The sequence below is a fragment of the Lichenostomus cassidix genome, chromosome 9 (assembly GCF_008360975.1).
Source record: "Lichenostomus cassidix isolate B80296 chromosome 9, HeHo_3.0, whole genome shotgun sequence".
Classification (NCBI taxonomy): Eukaryota; Metazoa; Chordata; class Aves; order Passeriformes; family Meliphagidae; genus Lichenostomus; species Lichenostomus cassidix.
The window spans coordinates 7,626,905-7,652,668 of NC_139490.1; the positions used below are offsets into that span (position 1 = coordinate 7,626,905).

Sequence of the window (25,764 nt, forward strand, 5' to 3'; positions counted from 1 at the left end):
CGTAACATCCCTAGGTGGGTCACTGTTTGTATTAAAGTTGTCACAGTAATGACCCAGGTGACTTGTGTCAAGGGACTTAGATACCAAGCCCTGTGTTTATTCTCAAGAATTCAACCATTCTTTATCCACTCAGTGGTCTTAATGAGGTGCTAAAAAAACAGGAAAAAACAATTCCCTGTAGAATATTATGAGTTTTTTATTGAGATGCATAGTTTTCTGCCTGGCAATTTTTTACAAAGGTTAACTATGAGGTGATGTATGAATGCCAATAATCACTAAGGCTTATAAATTAGAAAAGTAAGTTGTTATAACAGGATGAGGATAAGAATGAATGAGTTGGAAAAGTGTATTTTTATAAATAATTAAATAAAGAGTGGAGAAAAAAAATCACATCTTATAAGGTTATCCTTGTTTATAATATTGAATTGCTAGATTATGTCACTGTCAAGGATGTAATATTAATTAATTGACTTATCTTGATACATTTCCTCACAAACCCCTCATTTTGCAAGATTGTGAGTCTTCCACTTTCCATCAAGACAGGACCATTAGAGGTGTTCCAAACTTTATAAGCTGTGGGTTACAAAAAATTATCTTTTCCCTTAAAAAAACAAAAGAAAGGAAAAAAAAGAGTATGAACAATCAGTGTTTTATTCTTCATCCTGGTCACGCTCAGCTTCATGAAGATAAGGGATAGCTTTCCAGGATTTCCTATTTCCTCTAATCTTGGACTGCTTCCCTGAGGAAAAAGAAAACAAAACAGCTTTAGAGAAACATTATGGCCTACAGGCAACACGTAATTAAAAGGTTAACAGTGAGGCTGAAAGGGAAGACGAATTTTAATGCTTTCCTCAGCTTCCTGTTATCCTGGGGCCTTGCAAACTGAGTAGCACTGATTGTAAACTCTCTTGACTCGCATTTAGCAGGCCAGGCCATTCCACACAGCCAGGGATGAGGTAAGTGCAGAGCATCTTTTGGTGAAGTGTGGTGCAGTGCAAAGTTCTCTGTGCCTGCAGGGGACTGACAGGTTTGACCTTCTGCTTGTCACATGGAGCCCCTCAGCTGGCACTTGGGGTGCAGCTCTCTTGAGCTTTAATGTGCTGAGTAAAAGTTGAAGATCGACACTCTCAACAAAGCTCTCAAGCGAAAAGAAAAAAACAACAATGGAAAGGTGAGGTTTTACGTCAAGATCCAGGTTTTAGCAACTGAGAAAAAGGGTAAGAAGAAATGAAAAAATAATGCATTATTGTGGAGATCCAGTAAGTGTCTTGGAAATGTCACCTTGTGCATCCTGTAATTCAATCTGATCTTATTTCTTGCAGGGAACAAAAAAGGAGTGGCGAACTGCACACAAGGTTTTCCTTTGAAAAGTTCACTTCATTTTCTAACTCTTTTATTTTTTCCCCGAAGACTGGTAGCTCTAGGTAAGAATATACATGTGTCTTTAGATGAAAGGCCTTGTGACTGAAAATCAGCCACTGATTATCTCTATATAATTGATGCTTCAGCCAATAAGTGAATGCTTGTGGAGTAAAGATGCCTTGAAGAAACCCTTTCTCTCTCAGGCAGCTCTTTCTCTCTGTGGATTAGAAACAAAACAGGCATTTTTATAGCGTACACTTTTAATTAGCACCGCAGTTATCTAAGTAAATAATGCATAGATTAAAATACTCATTTAGAGAAATTACAAAATATTTCATTAAAACCAAAGTAATGACTGAGGGTAATTTTCCACCAGAAAATTATACTGTAAGAAGTATTACTGGTTTTTGCTATACCAACCTACATCCCTACTCTGCACCTCTTTGGCTTTGCTGTTTTTCTGTCCCAAAGGACAGAGGTGTTTTCTAGACACAACACAAGAGCTGGGCTGCCCCAAAGTCAGAGCAGACTATCCTCTTTGCTACCATATGCCTTGTCTGCACTGCAGCAGCACCCTGGGAGCCTGGGATGGGGCTGCTGCATTGGGGATGTGGCAGGCGAAAGGGTTTGGCTGCCAAGCACTTCAGAGTTTTCCAAGGCAGGAATGCTGGAATGCCCACCCTTTGGCATCAGGGGCAATCTTCCTTCTCCTCTCATCATGTACTGGATGTGGCCAGATGATATGCTGAAGCCTGAGTAGCAGGCCTCAGTCAGAGTTGACTTACAAGATGGATCCTGGGCACTGTGTTACTAACACCATCAGTATAATTTAGCTATAAATAGATTACAAAGACACTCATGCTAGCTCTTTGTAACCTTGTGTAGTTATCTGTAAGAAATGTATCATTTTAAGAAACTTTCTCAACTGACATGAATAGAGGCTTGTTTGTAGGGTATTTTAGGGAAAAACCCTCCAAGTCAAGGCTTGGGCTCTGGCCGGTCAGTAATTGTGCCATCAAATCCAGGTGCTTTTATGCTAAAAATATAATTACTTTGCCTTGACTTGCTGATTTGGGCTTATAAAAGCTGGACCCACTTTTGGGGCAATTTTGGAGACCTCACCCATGGGTGGACACACCACGTAGGATTTCCCAATTGCCAGGAAGGGTTCTCCAGGTCTTCGCTGAGAAACGGGGCTCCCCAGCAACTGCAGACTGGATGACGATAAAGTATTTAGGCAATTGGTGATGTATTTTTTTCAATCACTATCCTCTCCCATAGTAGTGATTAGGTGCATTACCTCATTTATTTTTGCTTGTTGCTGAAGCCAAGAGCATAGTTTTATGGAATGTATCATTTTACTTTTGTGTTGCCTTAATATTCATAGTAAAATGAGAAAGACCATTCTTTCCATTACTGTCTGTGTTCTTTGAATTGTCCCCATCAATTGGCAGGACACCATATAGCCTGACAGAACCTCACCAGCTCCTGCTGGAAAAAGGGCCCCAAAATACCATTCAAAACTAATGGAAATGCATGAATGTCTTGCACAGGAACAAGCTCAGGGAGCTGCATCAGCAGCTCCAGCATCAATTTGATGGTTGCATGTTCAGGCAATGATTCTGTGCTTACCAATGTTTAATTTTATAAACCTAAAAGTAGAACCATTGATTATATAAGAATTACTCATGCACATATAAATAAAAGCTTGCTGGACCTAACATTTCAGTGTGTGTTTTTATGTTTAAGTAAATATTTCTTTATCAGACAGCATTGGTATCCTGATCTTGCTAAATAAACATCTGACATCATTGCTCTCATAGATAGTTAAGTGGAAAGCTTGGAGTCTACTCAAGAGAGCCTGGGTGATGGGTTAAACCTAATCTTCAGAAAGTGACTTTTTTTCTTCAGCAGTTGCCTTTTTTTTCTGTATAAGCCTGCTGTGTGAATTCAGGTGAGGCTTTGAGGCACTATTTTAAAGTGGGATCTCTGATGTGGGAATCTTAATTCTTAATACAGTTGACCTCTGATTTGAGAAATGCTGGAGTGTTACTGGCTAATCAATATCTGGCTTGTCTGCTCTGCTTCAATTTTCTCTTCTGAGAACTATTTATTTCTCAAGGGTGAGATGAAACTTCATAAATGTCTAGTGTGGGCTTTAGAGCAATTTAAAAGATGCAAAGTTTTACTAGGCAGTATGCTAGGACAGGATGTTTTTCTAGTGGAATTTTTCTGTATATTTGAAAAGGTGCAGTCAGAGCCTTTGCTGCACAGAGTAAAATAATTCCATCCTACCAATATACTTCCATCTACTAAAATACAAACATCTTAGAGTGAAAAATACAAACTGCAGGGTTCAATTCACTTGCAAATTGCTTCCAAGTTTTGTCTGGTGAAACAGTATCATTACAGCAAATGTGGAACAGACAGCGCCAAGCAGCTTTATGTAACACAACTGCAAGCCACGGAAACAGAGGCTTACAGAAAGTGCAACTCAAATTTGGCAGGGACAGAGTGACAAATATACTTGCACTTCAAAGTAATGGCATATCAATTTCAGTGTGTAGTGGTCAGGACCCTCTTCTACATCTGATGATAAAGGAGAAGCATGAATATTGAGTGTATCAGTTCAGCTTCTGGCTTGAGGCCACTCTCCAGGCAACGTGCCATAGCTATGAAATCACTCTGTTATTTTCGACTTCACATTAGATGAATAGGGTAGTGCAAGCTGTTTGAAAATCAGCTTTGATGTATTTAAATGTTTTGAAATAATGCCTAGCATTTAATACAGAGTTTTGCTAACATTAGCTTTCCTAAGTGCCTGATAAAAATAGTTTTATTCCCTGCTGTTTAAACGTTATTTTTCTAATTAAATGCAAATGCTTAAACCATCAGCATTCACCACAAGATTCAGTTGTTCAGACATTAGATCATCCATCTTAAATCCTGAATTATATTCTAATTTTCTACACAAACACTAAAAACTATGGCAGATATGATTCGTTGCTAAAAATCATAATTCCCTGGGAACAAATGGGAACGGCAGGAATTGTGCTCTTCACACACAGAAACACTTCTCTTTAAGTCAGTGTCAAAGTTGTCACTGACTTCAGTGACAAATGTATTTGGCCACAAAAGCCCAGGTCTTTACTGCTTAAAATAATCTCCTTTAGTTCTTAGTCCCATAGGCGCAGAAGCTGCAGACTTGTATAGGTGTGTCCAAGTGTTTGCTGCTGAACACTGCTGTGTTGCCATAAGCAGCAGCTGTTTTCAGAGCAAAATCACAGATCTGTCAAGGCTGGGAGGGAGCTCTGGGTATCACCGAGCCCAAACACCCTGATAAAGGCAGAGTCACTCAGAGCAGGTGACACAGGAACCTGTCCAGGTGGGAAGTTTTCTTCTAGTGGAAGATTTCAGAGAGATCACTGCCTGACATCAGCACATTTCTAGCCCCGATTTTCAGCAAACAGCAGTTCATGACTGCTGCCAACAGCAGGGAGCCAGATCCTCCAGCTCGTGTTCCCTGCTTTGGGGGACTCACACACCGTGCCTTGGGCTTTAACTTCAAATCAGCGACTGATTAGCTGGCCTCTTTTCCAAGTCTTTATTCCAACATGTGCACGCTTCGCATTTTTTGCGAGAAAACAAAGATAAAACAATCCGCAGTGGCTTCACTGGGGTAGAACAGGAGGCCTTCACACGCTAAGCCCTGGCTGAGGGCACTGAGCCCTGACGGGCTGCGGCCGGAACCCGTGCGGGGAGCTGCGATTTTGCCCGAGGCTCGCTCGGACCCGCGCAGCTCTGGTGCCCGAGAAGCCGCAGCTCGGGGCAGCGGAGCAGCCGTGCCACGGCAACCCGGGCGCCGGGCGGATCGCGGCGGCTCCCCCCTCACGGCGGCTCCCCCCATCACGGCTCCATGCTCACCCCGGCCCTCTGCCCGCCCCGCCACGTCACTTCCCGGGGCGGCCGCAGCCGCCGGGTGTCAGCGGCCGCGCTGTGATGGCGGCGGCAGCCGCGGCTCGGGGCGCCGGCGGGGCTGTGCCGCTCCTGACTCGGCGTGGGCCCCGCGCCATGGGGAGCAGCCGCGGCGGGCGGCTCGCCTGAGGCGGCGACAGCGGAGAGAGGGCGCGGCACTGCCGAGGGAGCCCCGCCGCGGGGGCCGCGAGCCGCGCCGCCGGGGATGCTGCGCTGGGTCCGGCAGCAGCTGGTAGGTGCCTCCCCTGCTCCCCCGGGCCCGGCGGGCTCTCGGCTCGGCCCGTCCCGACGGCGCTGCCCGGCCGCGGCTCCGCGGAGGAGGAGGGGAGCATGGCCGGGATACGGGAGGGTGGAGAGCAGTCCGGCCGCAGGGCTGGGGAGAGCCGCAGGCTGCGCTTGGATCCTTATTGTCGGGTTTTTTAGTTTTATTTTTAACCCCTATGGGAGGGTTTGGGGCGTTTCGGTTTTTTGGCTTTTGGTAGGTTTTTTGTGGTTTTTTTTTTCCTCGAAGCCCCCTTGGCACGGAGGACAGTGCGTTCCCTTACCTGTGGCCCCGTTGGGAAGGGCTCCCCAAACTTCCCGGAGAAATGACAGTGCCTTTTTCCCTGGACGACACTTCAGAGAGTCTCAGCTTCTTCCTCCTTCCCGTTGCGAAATACATTTTAAGGCTTTTTCACCCGACGTGCGTCTCTCTCGTTAATTTCCCCGTACCTGAGCGCTTCGCAGCCGCTGCGTGCTGACGATTTGAAAGCGAAAGAAATGGAAGGAAAACATCCGTGAAATACTTTTGGCGGGGGAAAGCACTTGGAAAAGGCAGCAGTGAGGGTGTCTGTCCCCATACAGGCGCTGTTTGCTGTGCGGGTTAGAGCGAGCAGGGCAAACAGGCGGCTGTGGCTGTGGCTGTCACGTCTGTGCTGCTGTAGCAGGGAAGTACAGCGGGTTTCACTGTTTTGATTTGAAGTATTGGCGGCTTCCTGCCCCGGCCAGCACTATTTCAAAGGGAGGCATTCTTTTCTAAATGATGCGTTCGTAAAATAACTTTCCATTCATTGGAGTTACCTTGCATCACGGATGTTGTCCAGGTTGGTGCAAGAGCTTGTATTAGTTAGGTTTTCGGATTTTAATTGTTGAAGCTTCTGTCTCACTAATGATTTGTTGAATTGGTTGCATCACTTTTTACAAAAAAAAAAAAAAATTGTGTTTTCTTTTTTCCTCCTGTTCTTCCCTCGCCTTGTCTCCCATGGCCCATAGATTGTCCAAGTTCTGTGTGTGGGGGATAGAGCTTGTGGTGATGGTCTCAATGCCAGCTTGACAGTGCTCAGTAGTTTGGTCTGACACCAAGAGTTACTGACCTGGAAATTAATTGCTCTGTTTGAGCTCTGACTGCACTCTTCTGTTCTGTTATAATCGTGCACACGGTTTTTAGAAAAAAAGCCTGTTTGGTGTAACATAGCTGTCATTTTTTCCACTTGAAGGTGGCTTGAGGTTTGTGTGTGTGGTTTTTAAAGCAACGTTATGCTGTCTTCTGTAGAGTTTAGGTTAGGATTGTATCAGTGCTAGCAATTCATGTGTCAAACATGGTTGCTTTTTTCACTGCGAGTACACTGACCAGCTTTCCAGAAATCTGTTTGCCCTTAATAGAAAGTAAAAGCTTAGTGTAACAAGATGAGCAATAAACTTGGCACTAGGAGGTTTTTGTACTTCTGAGGGAAATCGGTGCAAAATAATTGTTTAAGACTTGCTCTAGTTTTGACAGGGAGGAATTAGTGCAATAGAAAAGCGGGACAATAAAACGTCAAGATTCTTGAGAGACATTTAAATACAGTACTGATGAGAAAAAAATATTGCAGTGATACGTGTTTTGTGGATTTTTTTTCCTATAGATGTCATAGATGTTAATGGCTTGGTTGTTTCACAGCTCATAAAGATGAAAAATGGCCTAAGATAAGTATCACACAGCATGTTTCTTCCTAAGGACACTCAGACAACTCATCCCTGTGTGTAATCGTTGGTTTAACATAGATCCCACCATATGTTTTCTTCTTCACATGGCTGTCATGTTTAGGTTCTGAAAGAATGTCAGAGGGCTGAGAACATGGGGAAAGATGCTGACAAAATAATCAGAATGAGTGGGAAGAGTGGGGTGACAGAAATATTTGAATCAAAAGGTGCCAAAATCTGTGTCTGAGAGGAGAAGAATGCGTGGGTTGCGGAGCGTGGCTTGTACCTGTGCTTGATGTGGCAACAGGTTTTTAAAAAAGGGTCCTCATCCGTACAGGAGGGTTGGAATTAGGCAAATATGTGGGAGTGATGTAAGTGGGATGTAGTAATACAAAAGGAAAACGTTGGTGTGCAGAAATGCTGGAAAAGTAGTAAGGGATTGGAGAAAGGGGGAGGGACTGGTACTTTGCTGAAGGTGCTTTTAGGTAGTTATTAAGTACTCTCTGTATGAAATCAATTAATTGTTTTGCAACTTCTTGTTTGCTTAAGAGAGCAGTGTTTCATATCGTAAGTGCCCATGAGTGTATATGGTCTAGAGAGCTTGCGTTGTCAAGAGTGGTAAAGGGGACAGGGAAAATGAAGCAGGTGAACTTGTATGGAATTCGGACTATTTTAATTGAGTTTTTAAAGTAGTGACTTTGCTGTGCTTTGCTCTGTGAAGACCTGTGCATGCCTGTAGAGCTACAAAAGGGATAGCAATGCATGACCAATCCTCTGAGGAGACATGCTGAGAATGTAAGATTTCCTTCGTCCTTATTATCATCTAACAAGTCCATAACAGGTTTTTAACTGAGGTGTTAGATGTTTTTTAGTGGTTTGTTGTATATAAGAAATTGGTGACAGTAGTAGACCTTCAATGCCTATGAGGCACAAATCATCAGGTTGTTTGATATCTTGGCCTTCAGTCTGTTTTTTTTTGCTCGGAAACAATTCAGACCACCCTACAGAGACAGTTTGTCAGGTTTTTTCCATCTAATGCTGCCTCATGCTAAATAAAGCTGCATAGTAAGTCATTAACTTTCTGGTTAATGTGATGTTATAGTATCTAGTTAATAGCTGGAAGTACTTACGCTTTAGTAATGAAAAAATTTAGAGTCAAATGGAGTTACAATTCATGCCTTTGAGTAAAATGCCCTGACAAAGACAACCTTTGGGCAGGAGAGATGTTTGGGTTCCAGCTCTGTTACCTTGAGATCTCAGAGAGCAGTAGGCATGTGGATTTTGAGGATTGCATAACGCCACAGGCACAGCCAACTCTGCTTGAAAAAAGCAACCGGATAAACAACACTTGATAGGAAGCATCATTAACATTCAGGAATGGCATAGGATGTGTTATTTGCATTTCCAGGTATGATGGGTTAGGCCTCGGAGCTAATCTGTGTACAAAGTGCTATTGTGGCTCTCATGGTCGAGTTTGTGCAGTACCAACACAAAATGAGAGTAGGGTGACATTTGTAACACCCGGGGACTTTCTGTTCCACTTGTCATTTGGTGGGTTTGTGACAGCCTTTGGGCTGTGCTTGTGTCTGGTGCTGCACAGGGAGTGCAGGAGCTGTTGCAGTGCTATTAACAGAAAGTAATGATACCTTCAGTTGTCTGGTGAGGAGGTCTCTGAAAATTGTGATAGAATACCCTTGTATGCATGATTTTAGCTGCATAGTTTTGAATTATTAGTCCTGCCAAGCGGAGAAGGGTCTCAGGATTTCTCTTCTACTGCAATTATGAGTTTGAGGCTTTTGATCTGTGGTCTAACAGCTCAATGATGTACAAAGGATACTGAATGGAGAAAACCAAGAGCTGCCTGCCTGGCCCCTCTTTTATAAATCACAATTCAAGACAAGCCTTTTGCTGGATTTGGCAGTTTAAGAACCTGAATGCGTAGTGCACAACTTTAATGCTGTGGAGAGCTGGGTATTTGGGCAAATGCAGCTGTCTTATTTAACTGTGAATCAAAGATAAAATCTCTAGATTAACTGTAAAACCTAGCTACCAGACTATTCTATTTATTTCATGTTTATAGGAAGGTTCAGATTGGGAGGGATGTCTGGAGTTTATCAAGCTCAGAAGCTCTCCATCGCTTTCATTGAGGGGTGATCACAGGGAATGTTTTTGACTATTCTGTGTAGGTAGTCCCTGTCACACCTCACACCCTCCTCATCCAGCACAGTATCTGTAGGAGTGTTCATCTTCTAGATATGTTCTAATGAAAAACTTCTACAAATAAGGGAATGTCCTCAAAATAGATTAGCACTAGAGGATTGTATGTCTGGGATGCTTTTTTTCCCTTTCAGATGTTGGTTACTGTTAAGATGTTCTGAGGGGACAGATGGTATTTTTTAATACCTTGCAGTTACTGGCATTCTGAACAAGGTGGATAGCATTTATCTCATAGTTTGCACTGACAAGTGTGTATTATTTTCACTTAATCATTTAATAGAATGCAGTTACTTTCTGGGGTTGGTTTTTTTCATTTCCAAAGAGTTCCCTCTATTTTCTGAATGCCAGAAATATTTTAAACTAATCCAATGACTGAGAATCTAGCTTCTGAAGTCACCTTACTATTCTGGATTTTCTTTTTTTAATTTTCCCCCTCTTATTTGCCAGTGAAGCATCTTCCCTTGTCTGGCTAAAATTAAGTGGGTGCTTGGTACTTTATGCTAGAAAAATTAATGCATATTTGCTCAGAAGAGTTCCCATTGTTCAGACTGCCCAGTTAATACCTTCTGAATTGTCAGTGAGGGATCAGCAAGGTGCATGTTAGAACAGCCCAAAGGTTGCATTGCTTTGTTGGAGTAGTTTGAGAGCTGGAGGTCAAGGACTCCTCTCCTGTAACTTAGCACAGGGGAAAATGTGGCCCTGGTTTTTTGCTAGAGACATTCTTTGATCTGCTGGGCTAGTCCTCCCTTGTGTTTGGGTCTTATAACCTTATTTTCTCTTTGTATTCTGCGACTGCTGAGGGCTGATACATTTGCAGCACAGTGTGTTCCAAAGTGTGCAGAACCTGGCCCTGTCTTCAGCCAGCTGTCTGCTCCAAATGGAGACATCCGTTGTCTCCTGTGTGTAATCTTTAAGTCTTACCTCATGAAAATTAAACTCTAAATCTCAAAATTGCATACCAAAACCTAATCAAACCAGACTTGACACTGATTCTTTCAAAGAGTCTTTTAAAAATGGGAAGATCAGTGTTGTCTGATGGGCTGCTTTGCTGTGATACTTGGATATTTGACCTGTATCTTGTTCCATCCTCCTTTTATTTTTTTCCTAGCCATGAGCTTTTTAAGCAGCAAATTTTTGTTGTGCCAGATTTCCACTTATCACTCAATAACAGGACTATTTAATTGACTGTATAACATTCCTGCACTAACAGGGTCTTGCTCCCTTAATAACTACTGTCTGTGTATGGGTTTTGTGTGACTGAGGGAGAAGAGGGAGAAAAATATAATTTTGTTGACAATGAGCAAAAACTATTTGTATTCTGTTCAGTAGGGAGTATCTGGTGGGATGGGTGGAAGGTTCTGTTTACTGCTAAGAGATCATTTCTGTACTCTCATTGGAAGGTAAAATTCATAATCTAAGGCAAGTAAATATGTGCTGGATTTAATAACATTCAACATGTGTTTTGAATATCATTGGTATTTGTTTTTCTAGTTTTAAATGGGTTTGCTGACTTCATTAAAACTGACATTTGCTTTGTGATGGAGAGACAGAAGTTATAAGAGAAAAATATAAAAATGTGTTTAAATTTCATTAAAAGCATCATGACTTACGGTTTTCACTGATGATCTGCTTTCTCTTTTTCTTGATTGTATTGTGGTGTGCTCAGTAGTTATGACTTTTTTTGTAGCTATGTCACCAGCAAAAAGGTATCTACAGTTTACCTCTCAAAAAAATCCTTCAATTTCTAGCACAAAATCTGTTTGTTAAGCCAGCAGATAAGAACTGCAGCAAAATAGATGTGACAAAGTGCCTCTGTAAATGCAAGGTCATATCTTCTAGCAAAACACAGGTGACATATTTGCAGTGAGACTTTTTTTTTTTAATATAAACCTATTTTCACCTGCTGTTGAGAAAACCACTTAGCATTAGTACAGACTGTGGTAGAAAGGATAGAAAGTAGGGCTATAGTGAGAGCTACACCATGATTTTAAAAACAAACCCCTGCAATTCCTTGGCCTCCCACATGCCGTGACTTAAGAGGATTTTTTTCCTTGTTTACTTTGAGTAAAAATAAGTCTGGGAAAGGAGAACTTTCCTGTAAATGGGAAAGAGATAATGATGTAGACAAAAGGCAAACTGTTTGTTTTTATCCTGAAATGTTTTACTAGGGGAAGAGGTTTTATATGGTTTGTCCCCAAAAATACATGTTGTCATCTGTTCTTGCATTTTGTTACTCCTTTGCGTGTTTTTTCCTGCTGTATGGGTGGTTGTGCCCACCCATCTATTTTTGTAGATAGTTACATGTCTGTTTGGGAATTGCCACAAAGCAGAAAGGAAACTTAAGATTTAGCAAGCTTTAAGGATAGACTAGTGTGTACACGTCTGAAAGCAGAGCATTAAACTGACACTTAGATCATAAATCATGTTCAAAATGGAATTAGAACTAAAAGTGCTATTGGGTGGATGGAGTAGACTCAAAACTAATGTTTTACTGAGCAGGCTTTATCAAAGCATGTTAAAAGGAAGAGCTAGACAGTTCCAGCTATGAACTAAATACTCTTCCTGTGAAATTTGTTGAGCAGCCACTGTCAGCAATTGTCAGTATAATTTTGGCACACATTTTGAAAAAAGGCTGAAGATTTATTATTTAACAGTGATTTTGGAGGAAGATGCTTTTGGAAAGGGTTTGTTGGGTTTTTTCCGTGCTGAAAGAAAGTGTGAATTAGACTCACAGGGCAAGAGCTGATTGGCATAAGTAGCTATTGCCTACTGGAACAAATCCAAATATTGAAAACAGGCGTTTTCAATAATGGCTGTATTAGTAGTCCAGAACAGGAGCCCCTCATGCTTGTGTAAAATACTTTTATAAATGATTTTTCAAAGCAGACGGTAAGCAGCATTTAATTTTAAGATAAAAGTGTATATAGTATGCCAGTACATAAAGGAATGTATGAGTGCTCTGTATTTTTCCTGTCACGGACTTGACAAATGTAATTTTTTTATGGTGAAATTACTGTCTACAAAATTTAAGCTGGTTTCTAGTTTTAAGTGAAAGTTCATAGCCTGTCACAGATTTAAATTCCTCATTTAATATTGAAAATCTGCTGCAAACCTACTTAACAAATGCAGGGAATGTACAGAAAGGATACAACTGAGGGGGTTCTTTTTCCGAGATGCTGTGGTCATTCAATGTACATGAAAGATTTGTATGTTAAATGTTTCATTTCTTGCATTGGTTCTGTACTTCTTAGTGTGACCTGTTTAGTAGCTGCTGTTTCTGTGATTGATTATTGCAGAATTGTAGCACTTTCCATGTTCAATGTAGTTTGTATATTTTGAGAAGTCTTCTGAAAAAGTGGCTTATGATTTTTGAGCTCTCAGTTCTTATTTTATAAAATATAATGCCCTATAGTTGTCTCCTGATGGGTGTCTGAAGTCACCCTTCAGCTTTAGAAATCTTGCCTACTCTCCTTTTGTACATGCCTGACAGGAAGATGATATTGCAGATAAAGAAAACTAATTGCTGGAGCCCAGAGAGGAAAACTTCTAGTTCTGAAATTAGAACTGTACAGTTGGAACTTAAAAGGCATCTTCATTTCCATGTTAGAGCAATGGGCTGCTTTGGGAGCAAGTGGCAAAAGACCAAACATTTTGGAGCACAGATACCGTCAAGCCTCGGCATCTCTTCAACTTCTTGGACTTCAACATAAAGCATGTTTTTTAAAAGATAAAAAATTTAGAGAGCGTTCTTTGGCCTTGAAATGTAACTTGGGAGCCACTAGCCCTGCCTTTGGGATTGTGGCTTGTTTGTTAGAAACTGACTGTTAAGTAAGTTTCTTCCTTCATTGGAGCTGAGGACATATTTATTGTAAAGTCTGTTTCCTTCCAAAAAGCATCTGAGCAAAAGTGTCACTGGATCTGTTTGTTATCGATGATGTGTGTGTCTGACAGGGAGCATCCTAAAATAGAGCAACAGACGAGGAATGCATTTGGTTGGTTAAATAAATTGAGGGAAGAGGATAAACCCCATCCAGCCTGGCCTTGAGCACTTACAGGAATGGAGCATCCACAGCTTCTCTGGGTAACCTGTGCCAGGGCCTCAGCACCCTCACAAAGAAGAATTTCTTCCTTATATCTAATCTTAAACTGCCCTCTCTCAGTATAAAGCCATTCCCCCTTGTCATATCACTTCAAGCCCTTGTAAACAGTCCCTCCCTGACTTTCTTGTGGGCCCTGTTTGGGTACTGGAATACTAAACTGTAGGAAGAATGTGAATCTTGGCATTCTGATGAAGACAGGCACGAAAGAGCAGCTGTTACAAGGACTTAGGTTTGTTTTGTCATATAAAGTCCAAAATGGATTATGCTTTATAAATGCTGTGATTTGGATTGTAGGGGAGGGTAAGAAAGCCATTTCCTTCATTGATGCAAGCTGGACTATTTTAGAATGAAACAATTTACCTGAACCTCTGTTAAAATCCTGTGCTGCTAACAGGAACTGGACATGCTGTAGCAGTCTTTGAGAGTGCTGCTATGTTAGAAAGCATAATGAGGCCAGTTTACCTTGCTTTTTGGTTTTGGACATAGATAAAGTGAAGATGGGTGATTTTTTAAAATTTTAAGTAGGGATTTTTCCAAGTTATTTTTGGTGAGCATCTTGATAAAATAGTATGTAAAATAAGGTAAAATAAGAACAACTTGAGCTCTGTGTAACCAGGACTTTGTGGTGAACACCAGTATGACTTCTCTTAAAGCAACGAGGCATATTTCAACTTTGTGAAAGGAAGGATTACTGCCTCATGATTTCTTGGGCCTTGTTGCTTAGAGGGTGTGTTTTCACAAAATAATGTAATCTGGTTATAGGTCTTTTAGGGGGTTACGACATGATTTATTATCAGATATTTTCAACAGCTGTAGATACAGTAAGTGGAAAGAGGAAGTTGAATGAATAGTGCACAACTTCTAGTACAGTTTTATTTCTTTACTGCAGTGATATTTAAAAAGGGAGGAACAAATTGCATGGCACTGTGTACACATCAGGGTGCTTCAGCTGATTCACTATTTTAGTTGTTAGAACAGTGTTTAAAATTGCTGTGAGAGGCTGTTTCTTCCTTCGTGCTAACCTTTGATAAGCCAAATTCAGTTTGACTACTGCCCAGTTACATGACTGAAAGAATTATTGGCTGACTGTATGGAGTACAAATTTACACAGACTTTTGAAAATGGGCATGGAGTGTGAATAGATCATCTTATCTGACAGAGGGAAAAGTATTCTATGTATATTCAGAAGAAAATCCAAAGCAAGAAAATCCATTTCCTCAAAACACCTTTAATCAAAATATATCTTGACAGCAGTGTAATAGCAGACTTTTGGGCTGTCTGCCAGGAAATGTGGTGTTCTGCTTCTGCAGCCACGATCAGTCAAGTCACTTCCCTGGGAAAAAGGGCTTCTGAGACCACACTTTCTTCTGTTTATTAGCTTTGTTAAGTAGTATGTGATATTCAAAAGGTTTTAGGGGGTAACTGCTGCTTTTCTCTGTAGTGTTCAGTGTGGGTTTTGAAAGGAGGAAGAGGCTCTTAATGAGACTTCCTTTTTTCAAACCCCTTTCACTTTTCAGTCGTCACATAGCAGAAGTTCTTCTGGCAAATAGAAGTTTGGTGGTTTGCCTCCCCCCCAAGCTGTGAGTAATGAATAAGAAACCCTGGGAGATTATACTAAACTATACTAAGTCTATGCGAGTCGTAAGCAAAAATTGCCTGTCAGATGATTGTAATTATCAATGTATTGCAAAGCTTGATAATGAGATTGATGTGTTTCCTGGTCTCATGTCACTAATCCTTGCTGAAAGATCTGTGGATTTTTGCTATCTCACTTAACAGTGCTGTAGAGTGTGTGGGGAGGGTGTTGGTGCACACTGCCATACAATAATAGTGTATTGAAGAGTTAAAATTCTTGCAGTAGATGTGTATGTTATAGCAACAAGTTGACTGCAAAAGCTTTTTTTTCTTTTCTTCCTTTGCACTTGCAGGTGTTGGGATGGTCTTTTTTGTCGTGCTGTTTCTCATTTGCTTCCTGTGTGGTTGCTTAATTTGTTAAATGTGTTATTAGTGCTTCCTCAGCAGCAATGTAAAACTCTTCTTTCACAGTGAAGCTTTTTATTAAATCACCAGACAATTGGCATGACACATTAAAAAAAGTGGGAGGAAAAAAAGCCCCAAACAAAAGCAAAAACACAAACCAAAGTTGGGAAATGACAGTTTGGTTGGATCAGTTTTCTGTACCTAATGGCCAATGGGCAATTCTCCAAGTGCGGTGGTTGAGATGCAGACAAAATGTAGGAGAGGGTTGTTTGGGGGTGGCTGTTGAATCCCATTTCTTTCATGAAATAAATTGCATAAAATTGCAGTCAAACATTTCTCCTCAGTTCCCCAGGATATGTTTTCTGTGCTGTTTTAAAGGGGCCTAATTACTGCACAAAGAATGTCTTTCTCTAACTTTTAGAACAGCAATGAAATCACTGCTGAAGAAGTTTAGTAAAATTGCTTCGACTTTGCTTAGAGTCATTCAAATTTATTAAAAATGAAAACTATGAATCACTTCTTTCTTTTTCTTTTTTTTAAGGTTATTTTCATTTGTGCCTTATAGCTCAGCCTGACTGGAGTATGTGTATGCTGTATGTAAGTGGCATGCATTTAGGCTATTTTCAAAACCAACCATGTTAAGTTCATCTGGGTGCAGAACTTCTGCTGGGGAGGTGTTTATCAAAGATTACATGAGAGCTGTATTCCAAGGGTAGATAATGCCTGGCTTGTGTTGGTAAATCATCTGAAGGACTGAACTTTAGCCAATAAATCTACTTGTCATTTGCAACATGAAGGGGAGTAAATCAGGTCACTTCATCTTCTGGTCAAATTTTATTCAAAGGTGATTCGTGTAACATATATGGCTGTAATATAACTGGTCAAGAAGCCTTAAGTACCAGTTCTTGTAATAAATTCAGCATTATTTGTTATGGAGTCAATGATCTGTGTGCTTGGGTAGAAATCACTAGATAGCTGCAGGAAAACTAACTTTTTTTGGAAAGATATTGGTGACAACTTAATCATTTTGCAAGACTCTAATTTAGGGTTTCTCTGCTCATGCTGTTTAGCTGCAGAAATCCTTTGACAAGGGCATGTTACCCTACTTTTGCAGCTGAGTTGGAGAATGACGTTAGAACAAGAGAGAACTGTCTATTAAGTGAAATTAGGAAACAGTGTGCTTTCTGCACTGCTTTGCTGGCTGCATAGAGTTACTGTGGAAAATCCCTGTGCTGGGCAGAAATTTGGACTACAAATCAGTTTTGTGTCAGGAGCAGGCTCTGTGACCAGCCCTATAGTTAGAGAAGAGCTAAAGGCATTTCAGCTCTTGAACAATGAAGTTCAATGCCTGTGCAGAATTTTCCTTGGAGAGATACATAATTAAAATTTCCCTGGAAGATCTGCTTGGTTGTGGTCTCATCAGCTAATTATGAGATGGCAGAGTTGTTGGCTAATTTCAAGTGATTTTTAGTAGTTACAGTCATAAAGCTTAGGGAATCTGGGTTTTGTTCCTAGCTCTGAGACTCACTTCCCGCTGTGACTACAGCCAAGTCACTAAGGTTGTCAGGGATGTGTCCTTTTCCAACCGTAGCTTTGACAACTGAAGAATTTTTGTCCCCAGCTTGCCTTGCGTGTGCATTGTGATCTGCTGACTGCACAGCTTCTGTGCCTTTTCTGTGGCAAATGTCAACAAAACAGAATGAAATCTGTATAGACTGCAAATTCAAGCTGTTTCAGCTGCACAACTGCACCTGTAAACTTGTATGGCCTGAGATTCTGATTTATTTGGAAAATAGATTTCTTGCTTTTAATCATCTGAGTCTGCTTCAGCAGAGGTATTCATCTCTGATAGAAGGGCTTGTGCAGTGAGGCTGGAGTTGTACAGAGGCCTTTTCATAATAAAATGTCATCAAACTCATCAACCTTCAGGTGTTTAGATAGTGGCCCAAAGAGGGCATATAAAAAATTCAGTGATATCCTAGTCACTCAGTAATCTTTGATTTATCTTCTAATAGTGTTCAGCAAGTGGCATGCAGGTTAGCATTTATCACTGTCAGAAAGAAGACTGCCACTTGTTTCCTTTGCTCTTTGTGGCTTTTTTTCCTTGCTTTACATCTGTTTGATTTAGAGTGGATTTTTTTCAGGCTGTAGAGTCTGACTTTCCAAAGTGAGAATGTCTGACATTTTGTGAGTGCCAGACATTTTCTGAGATAGAAGAGAGCTGTGTATGAAGTCTTACTAATTAGGCGCATTTTTTCGTCCTTGCAAAACACTTTTATTTGTGGCATCTTCTGGATTGATTTAGAAATATTGTGTCACTAATGTCAGATATCCAAAATGCTTCTGCTACAAACACTGTTCTCTTTTAAATTTTTTTTGTCAGCATTTAACAGGTACATTTTTTTTCATCTTCCTTTCATGTTTGAATTTATTTTCTTGAAGCTGTGAATGCAGTTCCTTGCATTTTGTTTTTGGTATCGTGTGTATTTTTTTCCATCCTTTCCCCTATCTACTTTTTGTCTCCCTGCTCCACTCTTATCTTTAAACAAGTTTTCACCCTGGAGCATGTGACTAGACCAGCCTTCCACTGCTTGTCATCTAAAGTTTACTCTCCTTCAAATCTCTTTGGAAAATCCCCCTTCCTTTCTTTCTCTGTTCATAATTCTGGTCCTTTTTCTTTCTAAAGCAGAATACTTCTGTAGTAATGATGCCAAACACAAACATTTGTATGTTTGAGAGGTTTTTTTAATTATTCTTTTACTTTAAAATTACACCATCCTGAATGTGAACATGCCTAATGTCCTGTGTTAGAAATATTCATGGATTACAAAAATTGTTGTTTGGTTATACTGATGTCTTAAATGCTGATAAAAATTTGAGACACAGACACGCAGTATAGGAAAAGGGTATTACCTTGGTTTAATAGGATTCCAGGTGCACCACGACGACTCGAGTCCCCTCGATATCCCCCATATACAATTTAGGGACCCCCTAGATTAGCATACTTATCTAAAAGTCTCCAATGAGAAGTCTAACAAATGAAGTAATTGCTCCCTTATTAAAATTACCTCCCTCCAAAAAGGTTACAACTTAGTTTACAAAAACATGTCTCAGTGATGGAGCTCTGTTCAAGGTTGTTGCCTTATGCTCTTGAGATTGTGGGGATATTTCATCGTCCCCAAAGAATTCTGAGCAGGGCAAGGGTACAAGGGTTATAAACATGTAGGGTTGAGATACAGGGAGTAAAAAGTACAGGAATGGGGAAGGGTAAAAGGATGTATAAAAAGAGTGTAAAAGTATAATGGAAAAAGGACAAAAAACCCATCAGGCATCAATACCAACCATTATTTGTCAGTCATTTTGCTCACTGTTCATCTTCCGTAGTTAAGTGGTACAGAGGTACCTTCTTCTGGAATTCTGTGAAGTGACACTTTTTATTTGACATGAATCAAGCTTTGAGTCTCATTCACAAGTGGAGCAACACAACTGCAAATGCAGTTTCCTCACCTGCAGTGATGGAATTGGTAATGTCCTTTCTAGCAAAGGACACCACCAGTTGTCCTTTCACTTGGCTTCAAAGAACAAGGAGACTGTGCAAACTCTGCAAGTTGGTTCTAAGATTAGGAGTGTGTGTGATGCTGATACTGGAATTCACCACTTTGCAGGCAGTTATTGATTCCCAATCAAACATAATTTTCAAATTTAATTTCACTAGTTTATTTCATGTCTTAAAGCTTTTTGCCTTTTACTTTAGTAGTTTGCTTGTCCCGTTGTCTGAATTACTACTGTTTTGTTGTCTTTTGCCATCACGTGCTTCTCTGGGTCAGAACATTATTGCTAGGAAGGGTTCTGGTGAGTCATGTAGCCCCAGGAAAGGCTCAATTAAAGATAGACTTGAATGACCTAGATATAAGCCCTTGTGTTACAGAGGCATTGCAACCTTCCCTCATGACTTATTTTGGTGTTTAATTATTCTTTTCCATAACAAAGGAATTTCTCTTTGTTTTCCAATACCCAGACATAAGTTTTCCTACCTACAACTTAAGCTTAATTACTTGTGTTCTTCTTTGTCCTTCAAAGTACCCATTTTCTCAATGGAACAGTCTCCTATGTATCAGAAGATTTACTAGGATATCCCAAGTTTCATCTCCTCCAGGCTAAATGACTCTAATTTGTTTGCTCTTTGCTTTTTAGATTGTTCAGCCTTGCGTTATATGTCATGTTTTCAGGATCTCTTGGGGCTCATGTTCCACTCCTCTGGGTGCTGTCCAGTTGGTTCACAGTGCTTTAGCTGTGGCTCCTTCTCCTCCTCCAGCCTCCTCTCCACTGAAAACCTTTTTCTCAGTGGGGTGACGTGGATGACTCATGTCTAGCCTGTGATCTGCTATAGCCTTTGACATTTTTCTACAAAATTCCTTTATGGGCTTTTATTCTCTTTTTCTAGATTTCAGTTTCTTTGTGCTGGATCTTTGTGTTCTGTGCATCTGGTTGGTCAAGAGTTTTCTCTTATCTGGTGTTCTTGCAGTCCCAGGATGGTGTCATCTGCACTTGTGTTCCACTTCCTCTTGAAGAGGCAGATGATGAAAATACTGACCAGTAGACCTGAAAGCAGGGCTTTGGTTCCCAGGGACCTCACCCAGATCATCTGTTTTGGCAGGAAATTATTGATAAGTATTTCTGAGTATGCATGGTAGCAAATGTTCTCTATCCTTCTTGAGACAGGATTTTTTTCTTTCATTTTTCAGAATGAGTACACAACTTCAAAATTGAGATTTTGGTTTTTTCCCCACAGTTTTTTGAAAATTCTCTCGACGCAGCAGACTTCAATTTTATACATTAATTTTCTTTACTATTTGAAAATTGCTGCTTGATATCTGGATGTCCTTTTCCAAAGAATTTTACAAAAGAGCAGTTAATAAAATTGACTTTCATGATTACCTCTTTTTTAATTTTTTGTTTCAGGGTTTTGACCCACCGCATCAAAGCGACACAAGAACTATTTATATAGCAAATCGTTTTCCCCAGCATGGCCATTATGTTCCTCAGAAGTTTGCGGACAACAGAATCATATCATCCAAGGTAAGGAATCAATTTGTCATGGCAAAACCACTTGATATATTACTTAAGAAGTTGTGTGGCAAATGTACATGTCTGTATTATGTCTAGTGGTGCATATGCAATATTCAAGATGAAACAAACTCTAAACTGTTCTTAGGGAGAAGCTAGGTTGCTTCATGTGTAGTTTGTCTCGTTCTCTCATCCTTCTTTCCTCAAAACTCAAGTACTGAGCAATTAAGCAAGCTGGTCAGGCTTCCTGAAGAAAAGTAGTTTTTAAACTAGTGTTGCCCAAACTACTTAAAAGGCAGGGTAAAGCTGGTTATGAGGATTTTTAAAATAGCCAAATTGAAAGCTAGTACTCTGCATAAAATAAATCAGCAGTGGACTGCAGTTGCAGATTCCCTCCTGGTGTGTCCTTGGATTGAAATCAATAGAGCTGATGGTGGGGATGTGCCTCTTGCTGTAGAGTTGGAGGGAATGTTACAGCTGCAGGAATTAATTTCTTCCCTCCTACCCAGAATGCAAACAGCCAAATGACTCCAGCTGCCTCTGTCCCAGTTGGAGGAAAATATTTTAAACTTGGCCTGTAGAGGCAATGCAGTTGCTACTCCTGCTTCCCTGCTAGCTGTACTGGGAAGAGAAGGAATAAAAAACAACAAAAATTGGATACAGCGGTTCTGTGTGGGAGAAGAGCAAGGTTTGGGGGAGGGGACTTGGGGAGTGAGAAGATTTGGGTTAGGAGAGTTCAATGGGAGCAGAACTGAATTTCATTGAAAAATTGTACATTGTGTCATAATTATTCTCTCTCTCCTTTTTTTCCCTTCAGTATACAGTGTGGAATTTTGTTCCAAAAAACTTATTTGAGCAGTTCAGAAGAGTAGCCAACTTTTATTTTCTCATTATATTTTTGGTTCAGGTAAGTTGAATAATACTCAGGAAATCGCAAATTTTGTTGTAAATTCTGCCACTGATTCTTATTCTATGAATTTAACTTCTCCACTTACATACAAAAGAACACTTTTCCAGTTTCTCTAGGAAAATAATATCACTTTAAAAATAATTATGTCCTAATTTAAGTATTATCCTTAGATTTTATCTTCATGAATGCTAATATATTTAAGTGTGCAGCTTCAAAGTACATTGCACTGCCAGCACAGAGATTCAATTGTCTGCCTCAAAATACAACTCTAAATCTCTTTAGTTAGTAATGAAATTCCAAATGCACTTATTTTTGTGGGCAGTGCTGATATTTGAATATTTGAATATTTTCACTGTAGGTGGACTATTGCTTTTGTAAATCAACAGACTATTGTGATACAGTTTTAAGATCCTCAAATTCAATTTTTTCAGATAAAATGAGCACACAGACATTATCATTAAAATCGAAGGTTTGTCAGTTTTGAAGACCTCAGTTAGTGCTGTTATTGTTACAGTTTAGGTCAGAAATATTGCAGTGCCTTTTGTAGCAGACTGTATTTATTTTAATTAAGAACATCCACAAGTAGATTGGGACAGTCTGTACATTTTCTGTGATCTTTGCCCTTCCAGCTCTGTAATGTACCTGGATTCTGTGGGGCTATTGCAGGTTTAGTAGGTGAAGGATAAGTGGGAGAAAGGTTTGGAGGAGAGATGGTGACTTTTGAAAAACTAATTAATATCTGAGGTAGAGACAAGACTTTGGGGTACACAAACTTTTCTTTCATTACAACATAGAATGCTTTCAGCACATACAGCCCGCCACAGTGATTAACCAGCATTTAGAGTATGCATCTGAAAAAGATGGCATCTCATTTGACAGAGAATGGGGATAGTGAAGAGCTGATAAAATTTGTCTGCAGTTGTGTAAGGTGTCAGTGTCACAGCCAGTTCTGCAGCCTTTAATCCGTTGCCTTCTGTGTCGCTTGATCTCGTTCGTCTGCATTTGGAAAGGACATTTCTAGACTGGAAGTTCCTGTGCTGAGAGTTACTAAAGTCATATAGTTCTAACTCAGGGTAACAAAATGTATTGTCCATCACATCTTCCTAGTTCAGAATGTTGACTCTGTCGTTCCTGTTGTGATGTTTCAAGCTCTTTAACATATTGTAGCAAGGGGAGGACAGGGAACATGCTGAAGATGTAACGTAAATGTTCCTTAAAGTAACCACAGACAGCATGGCTTTTATTTCTTTTTAATGCAGATTGACCTTTTTAGTTCAATGTTGTGTCACAGTTCTTTCAAACTGTTGCATTTCGGTAATATCTAAATGTGATGTCCATGAACAAATAAGTATCTAAGGGCATAAGTTCTGTTCTGAGTGTAATCCTGTTCTCTCAGTTTGTGTCAAGTGGATGCCCTCACGAATGGGAAGTGTTTTGTCTGTGTGTCTGTGTTCTTGGAAACAGAACAGCAGAAAAGCTGCAGTCATCTTTGTTCATTTGTTAGAATGGAATTCTATTTTTATTCAAATCTCGTTTGGAAATTCATTAATATCTAGTATTTTTTTTCCTTTTATAAGGCAAAAGTGCCTTTTAAAGTTGACCAGCTTGGTACCTTCCCTGTCCTATGAATCTCGTGTGGCCAAGATGCAGTGTCTGTCATTACCACCTTTTCCACTGGGGATGGCAGAGCTGGGGCAGAGTCTGGTGTGATTTCAACTTGCAGCACAGTCCAGTCCACATTGTTCACCACACATGTGCATGCCCAAAACCAGGTGACAGACTGCATTTTGGTCACACGAGGTGTGTGATGGATGTGTCCAGCTGTGTGGCAGGCAGAGGACCATGGTGTCTTGGTGAAAGAGGCAAAAGGAGCAGGCTGGCATGATGATTCCATCAGAACAAAACATGCTTAATTTGCATATGTGAGCCTCTCTTGAGAAAGAATGAGAGAGTATAGATGGCACAAATGTCGTGATTAATCCTGTCCAGCCAAAAATTAGATGCTTTTGGTAGTAGGGGTTTTCTTGATCAATATGCTGCCAAGCTAAAATTGTAGTGCTACAGTTAAAGAACAGACAATATTGCAGGCTAGGTCTCGTTTTTGTTGTGTTCCATAAATTGTCTGTTTCAGTGGAAAAAACAAAACAAACAACCAAAAACCTCATGTGTGCATTGTAAGGTGACATAATCTGTTTTCTCTGTGAGGTTCTTCCCCCATAACAGTAAACTTCATGTATGACTTCTTTTTTCTTCTTTAATGATTCCCAAAGCAAAGCCATAAGTCCCAGGTAAAGTGGATTAAATAAATGTCTGTGGTTTTGAATAGTTCTTGTGTATATTTCCTTTACAGCACTTGACCATGCTGGTTTTTTTTCTGCAGCAGAGGAGAACCACTAACATCCCCCCCACATACAGAACCTTACTGTGTACACTGCACTTTTGGCATGCCAGCAATAATAGCACAAATTGTAAAAACTGCATGTTAACCTGGGGCAACCAGAAAGATGCAGTCTAAAAAAAGTGTTCTCTAATGTCTAAACCATTGGAAATTTCTGTTCTTAACTTTATTTTCACTTCTAAAGTAGATGATGTTATACTCTACATTACTGGTAAGCAGTAGACTATATAGGGTGTTGAAACAGCTTAATGAAATGTAGATTTCCTTCCTTTGTAATATATTGAATTTGTTTTTTAGGATGAAAATGTACCTTCCTTTTAGTAAGGACTGTTAAAATTGTCACATGCATTACAAATGTGACTAAGGCTACTCTGTGGGCTAGAATGTTTGTTTACATCATAATTAACGTATTATTTAGTTGTCAGAAACTGAGTTTTACTTGAGAAATACTGCAGGAAGTGCAGTAAAAATACTCATAAATTATAATGGGAAGTTTGGAAAATAGTTGTCATCTTGCTTCATTTGGAGTTGTTTTTGGCATGTACAATTGTAAAAATAAAATTTGGGCTGATTTTCCTATTTTCTTTTCTTTTAGCTCATGATAGATACCCCTACCAGTCCTATTACCAGTGGATTGCCATTATTCTTTGTCATAACTGTGACAGCCATAAAACAGGTAAAGGGGAAAAATCCTGGGACATGATGTCGTTCTAAAGTAAAGTTACTTAACAGAGTCCAAGCAAGATAATGCTTCAATATTAAAAATATATTAACATGGTGTAATTTTCCGAAACAGTTTTGTATTTAATGTTTCTAGTTATATACTTGAGCTTCAGCATTTGGTTGGTTGTCAAGTACTCAGTGACTCACTGCAGTACCCTAAAATGGACAGTGGATGACTGTCAGGCAGCATTTTTGTCTAAACATTACATGTCACTTGTTATCAGACCTTTTCTGAAAGCTCCTCACTTATTCCTTTGGCACACCTCGCTGCCTGTTAGAACCAGTCCTCCCACATCACACCCTGAGAAAGGAGCCTGAGCAGATGAGCAGCAGTGCAGGGTGTGTTTGTCAGTAACTAAAAGGCAAATTTTGCTCCAAGGGGTATGTTTCATGGTGCAAAATATGTATTAACTGTGATCCTGTACTAGGTAAAAGCTCTGCTTTAGAAAGCTCATGGTTTTCTTCTTCTTTGGTGCATAAAACGTTTTGGAGTGCTTCATAGCATTTGAAATAAGAAAAATCTTCTGAGTTCAATAGAAATCTTGTTCAAGCACCACATTACATCTTACTGAAACCTAGAGCCTCTGGAATCAAAATGTAAAAAAAAAAAAAAAAAGAAAGAAAAAAAGTCTTCTGTTTTCTTTCTGCCCTTAAAGCAAGAGGAGAAAGAAACAAGCTCATAAATAAAGAAGTGATGTGGATAAAAATTGCAATCTCTTCTGCAGGGAGGTAATTTTCAGGAACTATCCTCTTCAAGGGGTTTGACAGTGCTGTCTGGGGAATAGATGCAGCCTCGCAACTGAAAAATAAGCAGGAGACTGTTTCAGAGCTCTAACTGGAATTTCAATTTGCCTTCTGTGCCAGAAAGACCCAAAGCCACCCAAAAATAGGACAAAAGTAAAAATAGTTCTAGCTTTCAAGCTGATAGAAAGGTGTTTGGGACAGAGTGGTTCTTAATGCTGGAGTAATATTTGGACTAACATTTCACCTTGTTGCTGTGCAATATGTATATGTAAAGTGCTCTAATCCTATTCAATTGCAGTTGTTACCATCACCCCCCCAAAAAAATCACATGTTCAAGAGCTATAATC

At 40.1% G+C, this 25,764-nt stretch overlaps 1 protein-coding gene across 9 annotated transcripts in view; it reads left to right on the forward strand.

The window, feature by feature from the left end:
- The first annotated feature begins 5,323 nt into the window (after positions 1-5,323).
- ATP11B (ATPase phospholipid transporting 11B (putative)) overlaps positions 5,324-25,764 on the forward strand; it is a 67,297-nt gene continuing 46,856 nt past the window's right edge. For 5 of the 9 annotated variants that reach the window (XR_014854007.1, XM_085069117.1, XM_085069116.1 and 2 more), the window contains exons 1-4: positions 5,324-5,569; positions 20,538-20,654; positions 21,460-21,549; positions 24,546-24,626. Coding sequence is in view for 8 of the 9 variants with exons in the window: in XM_085069117.1 (XP_084925243.1) it covers positions 5,543-5,569; positions 20,538-20,654; positions 21,460-21,549; positions 24,546-24,626 (315 nt within the window). In the remaining variant the exon portion in view is untranslated. The remainder of the gene's footprint in view (positions 5,570-20,537; positions 20,655-21,459; positions 21,550-24,545; positions 24,627-25,764) is intronic. The other 4 variants (XM_085069119.1, XM_085069120.1, XM_085069114.1 and 1 more) reach the window with 1 other exon arrangement.